This window comes from Orycteropus afer, unplaced genomic scaffold, assembly GCF_000298275.1.
Source record: "Orycteropus afer afer isolate SDZICR_OR568_19922 unplaced genomic scaffold, OryAfe1.0 scaffold00040, whole genome shotgun sequence".
In the NCBI taxonomy this organism is placed as follows: domain Eukaryota; kingdom Metazoa; phylum Chordata; class Mammalia; order Tubulidentata; family Orycteropodidae; genus Orycteropus; species Orycteropus afer.
The window spans coordinates 8998743-9017166 of record NW_006921627.1 but is presented as its reverse complement, the minus strand read 5'-3'; the positions used below and the strand labels follow the sequence as shown (position 1 = coordinate 9017166).

The window sequence follows — 18424 nt, the reverse complement described above, 5'->3', positions numbered from 1 at the left end:
GTATGTTGACCAATTCCTTTTGGTACAGTGACTCTGGATATTCGCTCCATCTTCTTTTGATGCTTCCTGTATCATTCAATATTTTGCCCATAGAATCCTTCAATATTGCAACTTGAGGCTTGAATTTTTTCTTCAGCTCTTTCAGTGTGAGAAATGTTGAGTGTGTTCTTTCCTTTTGGTTTTCCAACTCCAGGTATTTGCATATTTCATTATAATACTTCACTTTATCTTCTCAAGCCCCTATTTGAAATCTTCTGCTCAGCTCTTTTATTTATATTCCAGTCACGTTAGGTACTCTCTGTTCAAGGGCAAATTTCAGAGTCTCTTCTGACATCTATTTTCGTCTTTTATTCCTTACTTGTCTTCTTAATGACTTTTTGCTTTGTTCTTGATGTCATTGCACGACTCCTCTGGTCTTTGGTCATTGGTATCCAGTGTGTCAAATCTATTCTTCAGGTAGTCTTTGGCTTTAGTGGTTGGTGTATAAATTTGAATAATAGTAGTAGTAACTGGTCTTCCTTGTAGACACATGGATATTACCCTATCACAGACAGTACTGTACCTCAGGATAGATCTTGAAATGTTCTTTTTGACCATGAATGCAATACCATTCCTCTCTAATTGTCATTTCTGGAACAGTAGATCACTTGATTGCCTGATTCAAACTGGGAAATACCAGTCTATTTCAGCTCACTAAACCACTGCCATGCAGTGGATTCAGACTCAGAGTGACCCCCATTGGGTTTTCAATGCTTTAAAGCTTTATGGAAATAGATTGTCTCATCTTCTTCCTGTGGAGAAGCTGGTGAGTTTGAACCATTGACTCTGGGGTTAGCAGCCAAATGTCTTACTCACCACACTACCAGAGCTCCTTCTTCAGCTCACTAATACATTCCTATGGTATTGATTTTTATCCATTGCATTTCATTTTTGAAAACTGCTGATTTTCATAGATTCATACTTCATATGTTCCATGTTCCTATTATTAATGAATATTTGCAGCTGTTTCTTCTCATTTTTGAGTTGTGCTCCATCAGCAAATGAAGGTTCCAAAAGCTTTACTCCATCCATGTCATTAAGGTCAATTTTAGTTTGAAGAGGTAGTTCTTTCCCAGTCATATTTTGAGTGGCTTCCAACCTCAGGAGCTCATCTTACAGCACTATATTAGACAATGTTTCATTGCTATTCATCAAGTTTTCAGCAGCCAATTTTTTCAGAAGTAGATGGTTCAGTCCTTATTCCCAGTCTGTCTTCAGTCTGAAAGCTCTGCTGTAACCTGTTCACTATGGGTGACTCTTCTGGTATTTGAAATACCAGTGCATACCAGCCTCACACCAACAAGTAAGCCATCACAGTATGACAAACTGACAGACAAGTGGTGGAATTGGCCTCTGGAAAACCTAAAACTTTATATTGAGATACAATAATTACTGTTTTTTGTTTTTTTGTTTTTTTTTTATCTGTTTTCCTGCCTCCAGACTGAAACCATTGAGGAGTGAAATATCTTCATTCTTGTTATAGCACATCATCTAGCACAAGAATGACCAAAAAAGTAGGCTACTCAAAATAGTAAGAGTATCAGCAGCTAATATTTTTTGAAAATTTACTATGTTCCAGGTACTGTGTGTGACATGCACTTCAGATATATAATCTCAAGAAATGCTCACCACACCTATTTACACTTGAGGGAGGAAACTGGAATGACACTCAGAAAAATAACTCTCAAGTTCACTGAGCTTGAATCCAGGGTGACTCCAGGGGCTACTGTTTGTTGTCATTGTAGTCAGTGGGCAACCTGTTTAACAGAACAATATGTTGCAGGTTTCTGCACCATCTTCATGACCCCATGGCCTACATATATATATATATATATATATATATGTATATATATATGTATATATATATATATCCTCCTGTTTTGGTCATTTAGTGCTGCTCTAACAGAAAGTACCACAAATGGGAATGGGTTGCTTCAACAAACAGGGATTTTATTCTCCTATAGTTTAGGAGACTAGAAATCTGAGTTCAAAATGCCAGGCTCTAGGAGCTGGGTGAAGGCCCCCCAACCTTGGGCTTCAGCTCTGCCTCTTGCTCCCAGCCCACTGAAACTGGAGGCTTCCCTTAACTCAGACAGCTGCTGGTTGCTGAGGCTGAAAAACCCATGGTCAACAAATAAAATGTCACAGTCCCAAGATTACCAAATAACACAGCAGGCCACTAGTTCAAGTCGAGACAGTCCCCTAATTGGCAGGAACATAATGGGCTGTTGAATGAAGTCTCAGCTACATGCAGGGTCCAAGTGTGCCAAAGATCTCAGAGACCTTTCTCAAAGCTGACTTCTTACATACTGGAAGCAGACCACATCCCTAAGGCAGCTACTTAGCTGCTCCAGTAGATTCCACCTTGGAGTTGATTACCAGTCTCATCATGGGGAAAAACTACATTCAGTGGCCCAGCCAATCAAAACCAGGCCCAGCCAAGTTGACACACAACTTAACTATCAGACCTCCTTTAATCTTTACATTGTGGAATGGATGAAATTCTGTAATGGTGGCACTTATGACAATATTATTTGAGCTAAGAAGACAATATCATCTAGAGACATAGATGTGAACTGTCCTATGTGGACAAGTGACCAGCACAGATACATAGGATCCAGGTGGAGTTTCCTGTGGAATATTCAAGAAAAGTGAAAAATCTGTCTTTCTTAAAAGACAGAAAGCATAAGGATTCTGGAAAGGAGATAAAGGATTGAGGAGAAGCAGTAGTTGGCTTCCTTAAGAAACCTTAGGAAATGTACTCCCTGGCTTATGAAGATGTACTTGGTGAATGCCTCAGGAACATTTCCTTCCTGGTTGGTCAGCTATGGTGGCATTTTGATTTGGAGCTGAATAATACAAAGTAAGCACCACATGATTTCTTAGGAGTCAAGAAAAATTGAAAAGAAAACTTGATTATGAGGGGGTAAGCAAGGAAGGACAGCCAAACAATAGTGTTAGAGGACTTAGTTGACCTGGAAGTAAAACAAAGCAAAATCACCCATTAAAAGTCTGCTTGTGTTAACTATGAATAGCAAATCTATACTTTTCATTTCCCTATATATAGCTAGCACTAGAAGTATAAAACGCTGTGTAGCTTTTTGCATTCTGAACCCCAAATGTGCTCTCTACTGAGAAGTGTACTGTGGGGGAAGAGAATCAGAAGTGGGATGGCTGAGATCCACAGTGTGATCTAGACCTACTGGGGAGAAAAGGTGGAATGTTATGTGCTTGTGTTGGACAGTTGGCAGGTAGATGAAGGAAAACCTTTCGTTCTGGTTAGTTGGCATTTCAGACTCAAATGAAATAAATTATGGTTACTTTGCCTAAGACTACCCCTAAAGAATACAGCATAATCCTTTCAAAGATTTCCATTGCACGGTTTGAAATAAAAGTTTTTAACCAAAGTGGTACAGTCCAATAGAGGGTATCTTGGAAATCTTTGGGTGCTGTGTTTGGTTACCACAATGACTGAGGCATTTAGTGAGTGGGAACCAGGGATGGGACACATGCCACTGGGTATAAGTCAAAACACACAAATTAAGAATTGAAACACATTCTGCATGACTTTCAAAAATCCATTTATAGTCATCTGAACTTAGACTTTAACTTTTAGATACATATAAGACTTTTGGCATGGTTAATTTATGCTGAGTTTTCTAGAAATGCAAATATAATATAAATATAGGGAGGATCATACTTTGTTTTGTTGTGATCTTTACAAGAAGCTGTTGACTATTTCAGAAGTTGACATCACAAATATCAATGCTGTTCATGGTATTTAAGTGGCCAATACAACTCACACTTTTATCAGAACAGACTGTATTTGTCCATATTTCATCTATGGCAATTGTCCAAACAGATGCAAGCAATTGACAACACTCTGCCTTGAGTGTGATTGTGCTCATATATCTATATATTGAGATAACATATTATTGTAGTATGTATTACTTTCTCTTAACGTCTTTATACAAGGCATTATATTATTTTATTACATGTGTATATAGGTTATTATAACTATGATCTTTGTATCAGAATAATAAAGGGTGTATTATAAAATAGTCCTTATAAAAAGGGGGCTTTGGATGTGATATGAAAGAAAAACTATCCTGGTTGAATTATGGTTTGAGAGTAACCAAGTGTGTAGTACCACATGGGTTATGTTGTTGTTGTTATGTGCCTTTGAGTCCGACCCAATTCATAGCAACCCCTCCTTGGGTTTCTGAGGTGGTATCACTGTGGAAGTCGATTGCCCAACCTTCCTTCTGAGGAGTGGCTGGTGGGTTTGAACCGCCAGCCTTCTGGTTAGCAGTCAAGTGCCTTAGGCACTATGCTACCAGAGCTCAATTTAAGGCAATGGACAACAGTATTGTTAGAACATACAAATACTATTTCTTTTAAAATCAAACTCTCCCATCTGTATGCCTACTGGCATGTTTATGCCCAGCAAGGGTGTTATCCAAAATAAGAGGAGATAACATATCTGAAAGAAAAAAAAAGTGAAGCTGAAGTTGGGCTCCTTCTTTCCTCTGCCAAGGATTCTGATATTAATGTGCATGCAAATAAACTGGCATGGTTGATAAAATTCCAAGGCTCCACCTCCAGAGACTGTGGTTCAGGAGGTCTGGGGTAGGGCTCAGGACGTTAAATTAGAAAAAAGCCCTCTCCTGAACTCTGATGCAGGTGACCTCCACACCAGTGCTTCTCAGACTTTAATGTGCATACCAGTCTCCAGGGACCTTGTCACAATGCAGATTCTGACTCCGCAGGTCGGGAGCTGTTGTTTTTAGGGGCCACTGGAAGACAGAATGCCTGGTCCAGCATCATCACAACTGTTGCTATGTTTGGGCCCATTGTTGCAGCCACTGTTCAGTCCATCTCATTGAAGGTCTTCCTCTTTTTTGCTGACCCTCTACTTTACCGAGCATTATATCCTTCCCCAGGGACTGGTCCCTCATGATGTAACATGTCTACAGTATGTGAGAAAAAGTTTCACCATCCTCACTTCTTAAGGAACATCTTGGCTGTACTTCATCTGTTCTGGTTACCTAGTGCTGCTCTGACAAAAGTATACCACCAATGGGACGGCCTTAGTAAACAGTTTATTCTACCGTTCAGGAGGCTAGAAGTCCGAGTTCCTAGTGCCAGGCTCTACAGGCTGGGTGAAAGCCCCTCAGCCTTGGGCTTCAGCTCTGCCTCTTGCTCCCAGTCCACTGAAGCTAGAGGCATCTCTCTACTCAGGCAGCTGCTAGCTACTGAGGCTGACAAAGGTCAACAAGTGAAAAGGCACAGTCCCAGTGTTACCAAACCACATGGCAGGCCATTAATTCAAGTCTGTTGAAAGTCCCAAGGTCAGCAGAGCATGGCAGGCTGCTTAACAACAACATGGCTACATGCAGGGTTCAAGTGTGCCATAAGACCATTCCCAAAGCTGTTTCTTATATACGGGAAGCAGACCACATCCCTAAAGCAGCTACTCAGCTGCTTGTGGTAGGACCCACCATGGAGTTGATTGCCAGTCTCTTCATGGGGAATAACTACCACCAGTTGCCCAGCCACTCAACCAGGCCCAGCCAAGCTGACACACAAACTTAATCACCACATCAAGACATGTCCTCATTCTTCTGGCAGTACATGGTATATGCAATATTCTTTGCCAGCTTTCACATGCATATGAGGCTATTGATAATGCCATGGCATGGATCAGGTGCACCTTACTCCTCAAAGTAACTTTTAAATACTTTAAATAAGTCTTCTGCAGGAGATTAGCCCAATGCATTATGTCTGATTTCTTGACTGCTACTTCCATAGATGTTGATTGTGGATCCAAGTGAAATGGAATCCCTGACTTCAATCTTCTCTCCATCATGATGTTGTTTACTGTTCCAGTTGTGAGCATTTTTGTTTTATGTTGAGGTGTAATCAATACTGAAGGCTGCAGTCTTTTATCTTCATCAGTGCTTCAAGTCTTCGCTTTCAGCAACCAAGGTTGTATCATCTGCATACCACAGGTTGTTAATGAGTCTTCCTCCAACCCTGATGCCATGCTTTTCTTCACATAGGACAACTTCTCAGATGATCTGCTCAACATACAGAATGAATAAGTACGGTGCAAGAATACAAACCTGATGCAGACCATTCCTGGTTTAAAACATGCAATACCCGTTCTTCTGTTTGAATGTCTCCCTCTTGTTCTGTGTTCAGGTTCCTCATGTTCAGATTCTAGAATTCCTAATCTTCACTATGTTATCCATAATTTACTATGACCCACACAGTTGAATGCCTTTGCATAGTAAGTGAAATACAGGTAAACATCTTTCTGGTATTCTCTTCCTTTAGCCAAGATCCATCTGACATCAGTAATGATATCCCTTATTCTACATCTTCTTTTGAATCTGGGTTTAATTCCTGGCCATTCCCTGTTGATGTACTGCTGCAACTGTTTTTTTAATTATCTTCAGCAAAATTGTACTTGTGTGTGATATTAATGATACTGTTCAATAATTTCCGCATTCTGTGGCTCAGCTTTCTTTGGAATGGGCACAAATAATAGATCTCTTCCAGTTGGTTGGCCATGTAGTTATCTTCCAAATTTCTCAGCATAGATGAGTGCTTCCAGTATTGCATCCATTTGTTCAAACATCTCAACTGATAGCCTAACAATTCCTGGAGAATAGTTTTTTTTACCAGTGCCATCAGTGTAGCTTGGACTTCTTCCTTCAATATCATTGGTTCTTGATCATATGCTACCTTCTGAAGCACTTAACCAATTCTTTCTAGTACAGTGATTCTGTGTACTCCTTCCATCTTCTTTTGATGCTTCTAGCATCAGTCAATATTTTGCCCACAGAATCTTTCAATATTATCATTTCAGGCTTGAATTTTTTCTTCTTTTTTTTTTTTTTTGAGCTTTAGAAGTGCTGTGTTCTTCCTGTTTTACTAACTCCTGGTTTTTGCACATTTCATTGTAATACTTTGTCTTCTGAAGCTGCCCTTTGAAGTCTTCTATTCAGCTCCTTTACACTTCATCATTTCTTCCATTTCTTTTAGCTATTCTATTGTGTTTAAGGAAGGTTGGGCAATCTACTTCTGTAGAGATACTGCCTTGGAAACCCAAGGAGGGGTCACTATGAGTCGGGTCCGACTCAACGGCACACAACAAAAACATTGCATTTAAATGCAAGTTTCAGTCTTATGTGTCTAATCTATTTTTGAGCTGGTCTGTAAGTTCCAGTAGGATAAATAAAGGTCGCACTTTGGCTCTGGTAAGCCTTGTTTAGTCTGGACTAAGGCCTGGTATTCTGCATTTCTAACAAGCTCCTAGGTGACACTGATATTGCTGGTTCAAGGACACCATACTTAGAGTAGCAAAGTTTTGTTCATTGAGGACAAAAAGATTCTTGTGCATGGAGAGTACAGGTAGAGAAGTCACCTTCAATATTCATGTACCTGTCTATGTCAAGATGAGATGAGCATTACTATAACTGGATAGCATTTTTACTGACATTCCTATCCTAACAATCAGGGAACTATGTGTGGTGGAATGCAGTGCAAACTTGGGTTACTGAGGATGGTGCTATGTTGGCTTCATCATAGACTATGGAGTTCAGTCATACCACACTGAAGGATTAGTCAACAATGAATCAGTTATTCATCTGGTTCTTGGCTGCAACATTAACAATGTAAGCAAAAAGTCCTAATTTAAACACTGCACCAGTGACAAAGAGACTGTGACACCTCCTTTTCATGGGAGAGAATCTAGCTATGCCCCTGTATAATCTAGGTAATAATGCAGATATAGGCCTAACAGCATGGGGATGGAAGCCTCAGACAATTCGGATCCAAGAAGCAGACTATGGGGTTACTGCAAGGGGGTTAGGAATCCATCCATGCCTATATATACATGTTCTATTTATTAAATGTATGAACATATCATTAAGATATATTTTTTAAAACCTTAGATGTGAATAAATTCATAGCAGTATAAAACATTGTATATTTTCTCAATTAATGGATATTAAAATAATCATATATCACTTGGAGTCTTCACAATAGTCTGACATTAAAGAGAAGTCTTTATTTTCCAGAACATATGCTAGAAGTGGCTTGACACAGGGCAATTCAATCCACCCCCTGATATTTCAGAGAATAAGTGATACATATAAATATATATATATATATATTTAAAGGAAGTGATGTTCAAGTTCTAAGTGACTGAATTTCTCATTCAATAAATCAAGAAAGAAGATGCTGCTGCAGAAATTAATCTCAGATGTTTTAATAGATCTTATTCATGATACGCAGTATTCTCTAAAGAAAGTAGACGGTTGTTAGCCAGGTGAACTTGAATGACACCAAAAACCATGGGCTGCTCAAAGGTCACTAAATGTTGACTGTCTTGGGTGGCTTCACATCTTCAATTTCAGAAGACAGCCAGCGGTAAGTGCGATGACGACGTAGCACCTCAATGGCCTTGACTTCCAGGGGTGTTGCCTGAATACCAAGGTCTTCTAAGCCAGGCAGGTAAGGCAATTTCATGTCTGTGATGTGAACCTTTGAAAAACAAAGAACCACAGAGAACACTGAAAACTGGCCTAGAATAGGAGTGTTATCTTAGTAATCATTTAAAACTTCAAATTGACCTGACTTCTGTTACTGTGACTTAACTGCTTTCAAGGAATATATGGCAGTTTTTTTACCCCTGCAACTCACTGAAAAGTAGAATACAGAAAACCAAACCTAACTTACTGCCATCAAGTCGATTTCAACTCACAGCAACCTTCATTAGGTTTCCAAGGCTAGAAATCTTTACGGAAGCAGACTGCCTCATCTTTCTTCCATGGAACAGCTGGTGGGTTCAAACCACCAACCTTTTGGCTGGCAAACAAATGCCTTAACCACCAAACCACCAGAGCTCCTTAGAACACAGAAAGAGGGTTTAAGAAAAAGAAAAGGCAAGTTTACCAAAGATCAGATCAAAGTTGTCTGGCACCATGAGCACAGGATATGGGCTCTAAATAAGCCACTCCACAGACCTTAGTAGAAATAAACCCTGAGTAGAGAAGCAGAGGTCATCAATTACATTTGCCAGAGCTGGCTACACAGGAGGGTTCAGGAATTAAATAGATGCTGAAGCAGAACTTCACTAGAAAAGGACATCATGTTTGGTAAAGCCGAGGGTCAGTAAAAACAAGGGAAATCCTCTGTGAGACAGATGAACATGGTGGCTACAACAATGGGCTCAAGCATTCTAACAACTGTGAGGACAGTATAGGTCTGGGCAATGATTTATTCTGTTACACACAGGTTGCCGTGAGTTGGAGCTGACTCAACAGCAACTAACAGCAACAAAGTAGAACTAGCCAGTTCCTCAATTATCCCCTCTGCTTGTTCTCTGACCACAGATTTTCTGCCTTATTTTCTAACCACATAACTATGAAGGTAATATAGTACCTATTCATTGCCTATTAAAAGAGAAGGTAATATAGTATTTATTCATTGCCTATTAAAAGATAAATTGTTAACCTTTTTATTCCATATATACTTAACTTGATTGACTAATGCTCACTATAGAGCTAAAAATGCAAATCTAAAACCAAAGGTCCCATATCATGCAACAGCAAACAAATAGAATCAACCTGCACATACAGGAGCATCAATCCCTCACTTCTGCCACCCCAACCCCATACCGAGTCTCTAATTCTTTTAGTAGAGTGCTGTGAGGCAGTCTCAAAACCAAATAAAAAACCCATTAGCTTATTATATCAACATGTTCTCAATTAGAAATGTAAGAAGCACATTACTGTATGATATAATGAGGTGTCCTGACAATCAGTCCTCCTGCCTGATCTCTCACAAACATAACAGGGACATCTTCAGAATGGTCTCCATGCAGCGCATCAGAGGGGAGGATGACTGTGGCCCTCACATCTACCTATTGCCTAAGGCCTATTTTCTCAACTTCTCTACACATTAGGTTATAAGTCACATCCAAGGAAAATCTGACTGCTTCTTGCAAATGAGAGGACTATCAGTCATCAAAGGTGGGCATAGCAGGGTATTTTTATTTTACTTTGTATCTTCCATAGAAATACTTTTACACATAGCGGGCAAATGATAGATGAGGATGATGAGTATAAAAGGCAGAAAGTAAGAAAGGAAGAGCTTTGGAGTAAAGTGGCGTGGCTGAGAGAGTAAGAAAGGATAGGAACTTGGATTAGAGTGGGGACACACGCATGCACTGCCATTGAGTTGGATCCAACTCATTGCGACCCCTCCCTGGGTTTCCAAGGTGGTATCACTACGGAAGTAAATTGTCCAGCCTTCCTTCCAAGGAGTGGCTGGTGGGTTTGAACTGCCAGCCTTCTGGTTAGCAGTCAAAATGCTTTTCACTCTACTTGTGTTAAGTAAATATTTTCAGTGTTATAATTAGATGTTAAATAAAAAGGTAGGGACATGGAGGACCAGTAAGATTTGTCATGTATTTTCAGGGCTGCCACAGTAATACTTGGTGATGCTCTAGACCTGTGCTGTTCACTATAGTAGCCACTAGCCAAATGTGGTGATATAAATTAATTAAAATCAAGTCAAATAAAAATTTTATTTCTACAGTTGCAATAGCCACATTTCAAGTCCTCAATAGTCTTATGTTGCTAATGGTTACACATTGGCTAGTGCTGTTTTTTTTCTAGACTGGTAAAGAAAAGGAAGAAACTGAGGGAGATTCCCAGATTTCTGGCTTAAGCAGCAGAAAAAATTCTGATATCATTAACTGAGATGAAAGAGACTAGGAGAGAAACAAGCTTGCAATTCTATTTCAGGACATGTTATGTTTCTGCCACGTTGATTCCAACCCATGCAGACCCATGTGTAGAGCACGCTATTCCACAGGGTTTTCAAGACTGTGACATTCTGGAAGTAGATCACCAGGCTCTTCTGCTGAGGTGCCTCTGGGTGGGTTCAAACTGCCAACCTTTCAGTCAGCAATCAAGTGCTTAACCATTTGCATCACCCAGGGACTCCTTTCATATGACTACAGGATACCTTAACAGTTAGACATAACAGCGTGAGGCTCAGGGGGTGTGGCCAAGGCTGGAGATAAAGCAGCAGCCATAAGCTTACAGAGAGCCACTGGAGCAAGCATGGGCCTAGGGAAGGGTCATCCAGAGAAAGTGCAGACAAAAAGAGAAGGGTGTAGGACAGAGCCCCCGGACATGTGAACATTTACAGATTAGGAGACTGAGAAGCACAGCCTTGCGAGAGGAGGAAAAGCAACAAAATGGAGAGTGGGCCAGAATCCAGATGGAAAGACAGGCTTTCAAGAAGGAGAGAACAGTCCCCTCTGACAAATGCTGCTCATAGATGGAATGACTGAGGTCGGAGAACTGAGTACAGAATTTGGCAGCACGGAGATCAGAAGTGGCCTTGGGAAGAGCAGTTTTAGGGGGCGAGATGGGAATAAAAGCCTGATTAGAATGGGTTCAAGAAAGAACAAGGGAAAAAACTGCCAAAGAGCAAGTACAGATAACTCTTTGGAGGAGTTATAAGGTAAAGTGATACAGGCAGGGCAGTAGCTGGAGGGGACATACGGTGAGAAGAAAGCTTTTGCCTTTTTAAAATAATAAAGGAGCTATTAAGGCTTGGTTGTATGCTGATGGAAATGGTCCAGCAAAGAAAGAAAACTTGGTAACGTAAGAGAGAAGACTATGGAGGAGCAACCCTAGAGTAGGTTGAGAGTAGAGGAGCTTCAGTGCACAGTTGAGGGGTTGACCTCAGAGAGAAAAAAATACCAGACAAGAGCATGAAAACAGTCCAAGCCAGCCAGCCAGCCAGCCAGCAAATACCAATGAATGCTCTCCCCTCCTTCCCTGCTGCTCTCTGCCTAGCATCCGCCCTGGCCAATGTGCCCCACCCTCCAACTCACCCGTTCCACTTTATCCCTTGTTGTCCAGGGCTCAAACGGACTTATTTCAAAGAATCTTGCTATCAATCTGGAAAAAAGAATAAATAAGACACATGTGAATAAGAACCATAGGAAGAGAGGCTCCAGTAGAGATGGGGACTTGTGGTCCTTTTTTTTTTCTTAAGAAAAAGACCAACCTGCGCACCTGTGAGGTTATTTCTACTTGCTAGTCTCTATTTCAACTCAACCTAGCCAGACTGCTGTAACATACTCTCTACCAAAAAAACAATGAATCTTAAAGTAAAATTTAAAACAAAACCAACAACAGCAGCAAAAAAAAAAAAAGAGAGAGAGAGAGACCCAATAAAGTCTATAAAATTCCATTCTCATTTAAGTCTCGACATTCAGATATGCTGCCATTAAGGATGCAGGGCCAGCTGAGTGGCCCGCATACAAAGAAATTGCATATAAAATGCAATTTCCAAGAGCAGGGTCCCAGGAAACAAAGATTCCAAAATGTAAGGAGAATGCCAGGACCTATGACTCAAAGCAGGAAGAAAATATAAAACCCAGGACAAGAGGGGCGACCTATCTTGATCAATGCCCTTTCTTCCCTGCTAATAAAAACTGAGGGTTTTCCTGAAACTAAATGTACACGTTATGTTGAATGTAAAACAAGCTTTTAAAATTTAAAAAAAAAAAAAAAAAAAAACTGAGGGTTTTCCTTACATGCCATCTGAGTTCCCATCTTAAGTATCCTCAGAGCAGAGGTTTTTGAAGTAGTGTCTGAGGAATCTTAGGAATTCCTTGGGACTCCCACAGGAGTGGGTCAAGGACATTGTGGAAAGTGCTCTAATATCACCCATCATTACAACCAGACCAGCTCTGCTTTTATCTGATTTTCAACCTTTTCCACATGCACGATTCAGTGACACTGATTACATGCTTTATGTAAAAATTCATTCAACCCAGGGCTCCACAGTTTTTCAAAAGCTTGACAATCACCGATCCAATCCAACTGAGTGGTATAAAAAAATGAAAAAGGAAGCTGAAACTGATCAGAATTTCTTCAGCAACATATAAAGCCTCAGATTCCAGTCAACCAGTCCCAATGACAGATAAAGGCAATATAATGAGCTACTATAGCTTGAATAAAAACACCCTTTACAAATCTCTGATTCTGTGCTCTAGTCTTATGTTAATAAAACCCTTCTGGTCTCTACTAGTGTCCTCGGTGGGCAATACATGTTTGTGTGCTGATGGGAAGGATTCCACCTCTGACTCTCCGTTTCATGTACAACCATGAAAGTATCTCAGTGCAATCTGGCTTACACCAGACTGAAATCACTGTGGTCACTAATGACCTTATTACTAACTCCAGTGGATACTTTTTGGTCTATTACCTTATTTGACTTTTCTGCAGCATTTCATTCATTTCATTTCACGATATTAACAAGAGTGCCTACTGTGTGCCACGCACTATTCTAGGTGATGGAGATACAGCTGTGAACAAACAGCAATGCCCTCCTTTTGTGTTGAGAATACACACAGCAAAACATACACCAATTCAACCATTTCTGCATGTACAATTCAGTGACATGGATTACATTCCTTGAGTTGTGCAACCATTCTCACCCTCCTTTCCTAAGTTGCTCCTCCCCCACTAAAATAAACTCACTGCCCCACAAGATCCCTATGTAATCTTTCAAGTTGCTGTTGTCACCTTGATCCCATACAGATAGTTCTTAAAAGAGCACAATGCTCTCTTTTTTAAATTCTGAGAAATCTATTTCTCTGCTTAAAATCTACCAAAGACTCCCTGCCACTCTTGAGACAAGTTCTAAACTCTTTAACACGATTTCTCAGGTCTTTTAGGATCTGAGCTCAGCCACTTTCCCAGCACCATGTCTTGTTCATACTATTTTCTTTCTGCTCAAGCCATACTCAATTACTTTCAGTTCTTACATAAGAAGCTTATACACTTGCTATTCCCTTTTTCTAGAATGCTGCCCCTGCCTCTATCCCCTTCACTGGGTTTAACGCCTGTCTTGCTTCAGGTTTTGGTTTACTCCTTCTTGACCGAGCCTAATGCCCTGCCAGTGGTTTCCTATAACACCCCAAGCTTACCTGCATTTGTAGCATTTAACAAGGAGGCAGTTCAGCAGTTTAGAACACAAACTTTGGAGTAAAAAAAAAAAATACCTTGGCACAAACCCTGACTTAACCATTAAGCTGCTCTATGACCTTGAGGCAGTTACTTAACCTCTCAATGGCTTGGTTTCCTCATCTGTTAAATGGGAGTATCAAAGCATGTACTTCATAAAGTCACTATGAGAACTAAATGAGACGAATCAAATAGCCTGAAAAAAAGCACATGCTCAAATATTATCATCACACTGCATTCTGTTTATTTTTCTGATACCTCCATTACACCATATGCTTTTTGAGCATTAAGTGTAACATCTTGAGCGGCTAGTATTTCAATATTTGTTGAATGAATGAATAAGCAAATCGAATGAAAGAATGAATTGCCACGTTGGTTTATAAATCAGTCTCTGGCAAATTTGATGTGAAAATCTCTCTGACCAGAACATTCATATGTGAGCTAATAATTCCGAGACTGTGAATCTTCAAAGGGAAGAACTGAACCAAGAAGTAGGGAAAGAAGACGAGGCAACCAAAAGGTCAAGTAGCCTGGCTCCTTTCCCTAACTACATGATCAGACTGGGTTAATAAATAAGGGCCTTTTTGGACCAGGTTTGCTGGACTGATAATAGCGTGATGGAACCACTGAGACTATGGTCCCTAGCTGCCCTTCAGGTCTAGAATTGAACCCATTCAGTGGCTTCCAGCCAAAGAAAAGACAGGCATGTGAGGTAAACATTTACATTAGTTAGATACACTCCTTGGAGAGAGCAATCATGGAAGAATAGAAGGGCTATGCACAGGGAGACAGCTCAGGGGACAGAAGTGCATGGAGGGAAGGACACAGGAAAGAAGTAACTATGGGGAGGAAGTGGGAGTGGAGCTGTTGCATTATGGGAAACTGCAGTCAATGTCATGAGACAAAAGGTACGTGAGCTGCTGTATGGAGAGCGAATTTGATCTGTAAACTTTCACCCAAATGACAATAAAATTTTTTTTTAAAAAAAAAGAAGGGCCCTTTTCCTACCTCTGGGTAAGTGATATGAAACAAAGGAAAACTTGACTGCTCCTTTTACCCCATCTCCCAAGCAAGACACTTCTCCAAATTACAACTCAGTGGTTTTTAAATGGAGGATTTGAAGAACTGAGGATTTAACTTCCTAAAGCATATGAATGATTAAATTTCAAAATGCACATTGTTTTTCTCATCTACACCACTACATTTCCCTTTCCACTAGTTCTTTTCTAGCCTAACCTCATAACACCAGTAGCACCTCCTATTTAGACGGTTGGACACTGGCCCTTCATTAAAACAAACATATTCCCTAAAACTTTATGTAAAGACATTAGGAGAAAGTGCATCAAGTTAGGTGTCTTCTAGAAGGTGCATGATAGAAGCATTTTACTTACCGATAGGCAAAATGTGGCAAGGGGTATGGGATGAAGGGTCTGTGAGCCACAGAAAACACATATTGCATCAGGTCAAAGAGGAGGTATCGATTTGGCCTACAAAAAGAAAATACGTAACTCTTCAAATGATTTTGCTCTTCACAAATTTTCTTTTTTAATGAAGTAACATTTGAAACACGTAATGTATTATAGTAAATACAGACTGGTAAAATGAAAAATCACCCATAATCCCACCAACCAAAGATACATATATTTAATACATACTCTTCACATCCCCTTACAAATGCAATTTTTTGGTCTTTACATGATTGATTATACAATCCATCCTATTCTCCAATGTCATCTTCATTTAGCATACATCACAATTATCTTTATATGTCCTTAAACATCACACACTCAGTGATTCCATTGAATCCACACACACATTCCATACCTGTAATCGTAACTTATTTTACCAGTTCCCAGTTTTGGATATTTAAGCTACTGAATATTTTTCTTTTATAAAAGGATGCTTTAATGAACATTTCTGTAATAAGTATTTGTACCTATTCAAGACTGTACACTTAGGATACATTTCTAGACATGGCATTGGGTCAGAGTGCATTTTGAAATTTTAATATTATTTTTGAATACTATTGCCAAACCGCCTTCCAAAAAGGTTACATCAATGTACATAAAATGTTGTCAAGAATACCTTTTCACTAAAAGTAAGCTCAACCATATAAAAAATAAACAATTTTGCCAATTTGCTAAGTAAAATGGTACCTCAATGTTTTACCTAGCATTTCTTTAACACTGAAGATATTTCCTTCTTCTTCCCCCAACCCCCACCATTTACAGCTTTTGTTCTTTTCTTCCCTTTCTTCCTGGGGTTCCCATCTCCAACAGCATCTTGTAAGAATCTTTATATTTTAATTATATAATCGGAAATATCTTTTATTTTTTGTATGTTGTCTTTTAATGTTGCTTATGGTGTTTTGTGGCATTGTACACGTTTAAGCATTTAATTAAATCAAAATTACCAATTTTTTTTCTTTTATGGTTTGGTTTTGTATTTAGAGAATCCTGCAGTCACCAGTGACATACAAGTTCTTATTAGAACTTATTTTTGCATATGAAGTAAAATGTAATCATATTTTCCCCAAATGGCAGCAATTGCCTCAACACCTTTCACTAAATAATCCATCCTTTCTGTATAATTTGAATTGTCATCCTTATCATTGCCCAATCTTCCTTCCGAGGAGTGGCTGGTGGGTTTGAACGACCAATATTCTGGCTACCAAATACCTTAGGCACTACACCACCAGAGTTCCCATCCTTATCATACACATACTATATTCTTACATATACATAGGTCTCCTTCAGGACTTTCTGTTCTACTCCACTGATCTGAAGAACCGTTTTGTACCGACACAGTGTAGCTTTAAACAATTATTGTATTATGATGGATTTAGTAATCTCTTCCCCTATTTTCCTAATCCTTTTGCCTCAGGAAGTCTGGGATAGCTGAGAGATGAATGAAGATAATTCACTAAGAATGTCATCATTCTGACAAAATTCATTTTAAAAAAACAAAAGAAAATGTCAGCTAAAGGAAATATTAGATAAAGGCCTTAAAAGGCTTCCATCAAATTTCACAATGATTTGTAAGGGTCACTGCAGGATATTTAATACACACTACGCTAAAGAACAAGGCACTCTGGTGGTGCAGGGCCTAAGGCATTTGACTGCTAACCAGAAGGGTGGCGGTTCATACCCACTAGCCACTCCATGGAAGGAAAATGGAGCAGTCTACTTCCATAAAGACTCATCACCTTGGGAACCCAATGGGGATCACTCTGAATCAGAATCAACTAATGGCAGTGGGTTTGCTTTTGGTATGCTAAAGAACAACTTATAATCTTTACAATAACAATCAATATTGACACCATGGGTAAACTAATTATTATATCTTGACTCTTCAGTTATTCCAAACTACATTGTGTTGCATTAACTGTGACTCAAAGAAAACTAGTTTAAGTGACCTGATAGAAAAAAAGCTACACTGAAGCCTGTGTCCTTCTCAGTTTAAATTTCATGGTTCAGCATTATAAGCTTGCCTTTGCAAAATCCTCAGCAAAACCTGTCCCCCACACTCGTCTTCACTATACTTTCCCAGCAAAACCTATGTACCTGCCTTCTCTGTGCCCCAGCAGGGCAAAATAGTAGAAAAAATACAACTGAGCTAACATTTCACCTTAATTTTCTGATTATTAACTTAAAATGGATACTCCATTCTGCTTTGCAATTCTACTGTGCTCACCTATGAAGTACTCTCTTCTGTTCTCTCGGGAATAGTTTTAACTCTGTCTTCCAATTTTCCATCCAACTCCATGGCCCACCCCATGCCGCCTTTTAACTGATGATCCCTTACATTTCAATGAGAAAAGAAACTGTCTTAGAGTCTTATAATCAAATCTACAATTCTATCTGCATCTACAGCTACATCGATCTTTGATTTCTTTTCCCTGTAAAAATTGAAGTTTGCCTTCCACCAGGCCAATTCCAGGACTGAAATCCTGTAACCTACCTTTCTCAATTACTGAAGGACTTTGTTCCTTTGGTCTTTTTCCTTATCTCCTGAATCTTCAACTTCTGTCTCTCTTCTGGATCATTCTTATCAATTATAAACATGTTTTACTATCTCCCTAATCCACGGTAGACCTCCCTTGGCAGCACATTCATCTTCAACTACCATCTCTTTATGACTTTTTTCTGCTCATTTTTGCAGCAAAACTTCTTGAAAAGTTGCCTACCTATGGTGTCTACTTCTCTTGCCACTCAAATTTCAAGCCAGTCTGTCTTTTGTCCCCATTGCTCCAATGACACTGTTCATTCAGGTTACCACAAATCTTCATGCTGCCACTACTCAGCTTCTCAACAGCATCC

General features: G+C 39.6%; 1 protein-coding gene across 1 annotated transcript in view; it reads right to left on the bottom strand.

The window, feature by feature from the left end:
- Positions 1–8421: 8421 nt before the first annotated feature.
- The window catches only part of NDUFA9 (NADH:ubiquinone oxidoreductase subunit A9), a 73687-nt gene continuing 63684 nt past the window's right edge, over positions 8422–18424 (bottom strand). The window contains exons 9-11 of the mRNA XM_007937190.1: positions 15497–15592; positions 11963–12029; positions 8422–8592 (exon numbers count right to left, since the gene is read on the bottom strand). Of these exons, the coding sequence (XP_007935381.1) occupies positions 8422–8592; positions 11963–12029; positions 15497–15592 (334 nt within the window). The remainder of the gene's footprint in view (positions 8593–11962; positions 12030–15496; positions 15593–18424) is intronic.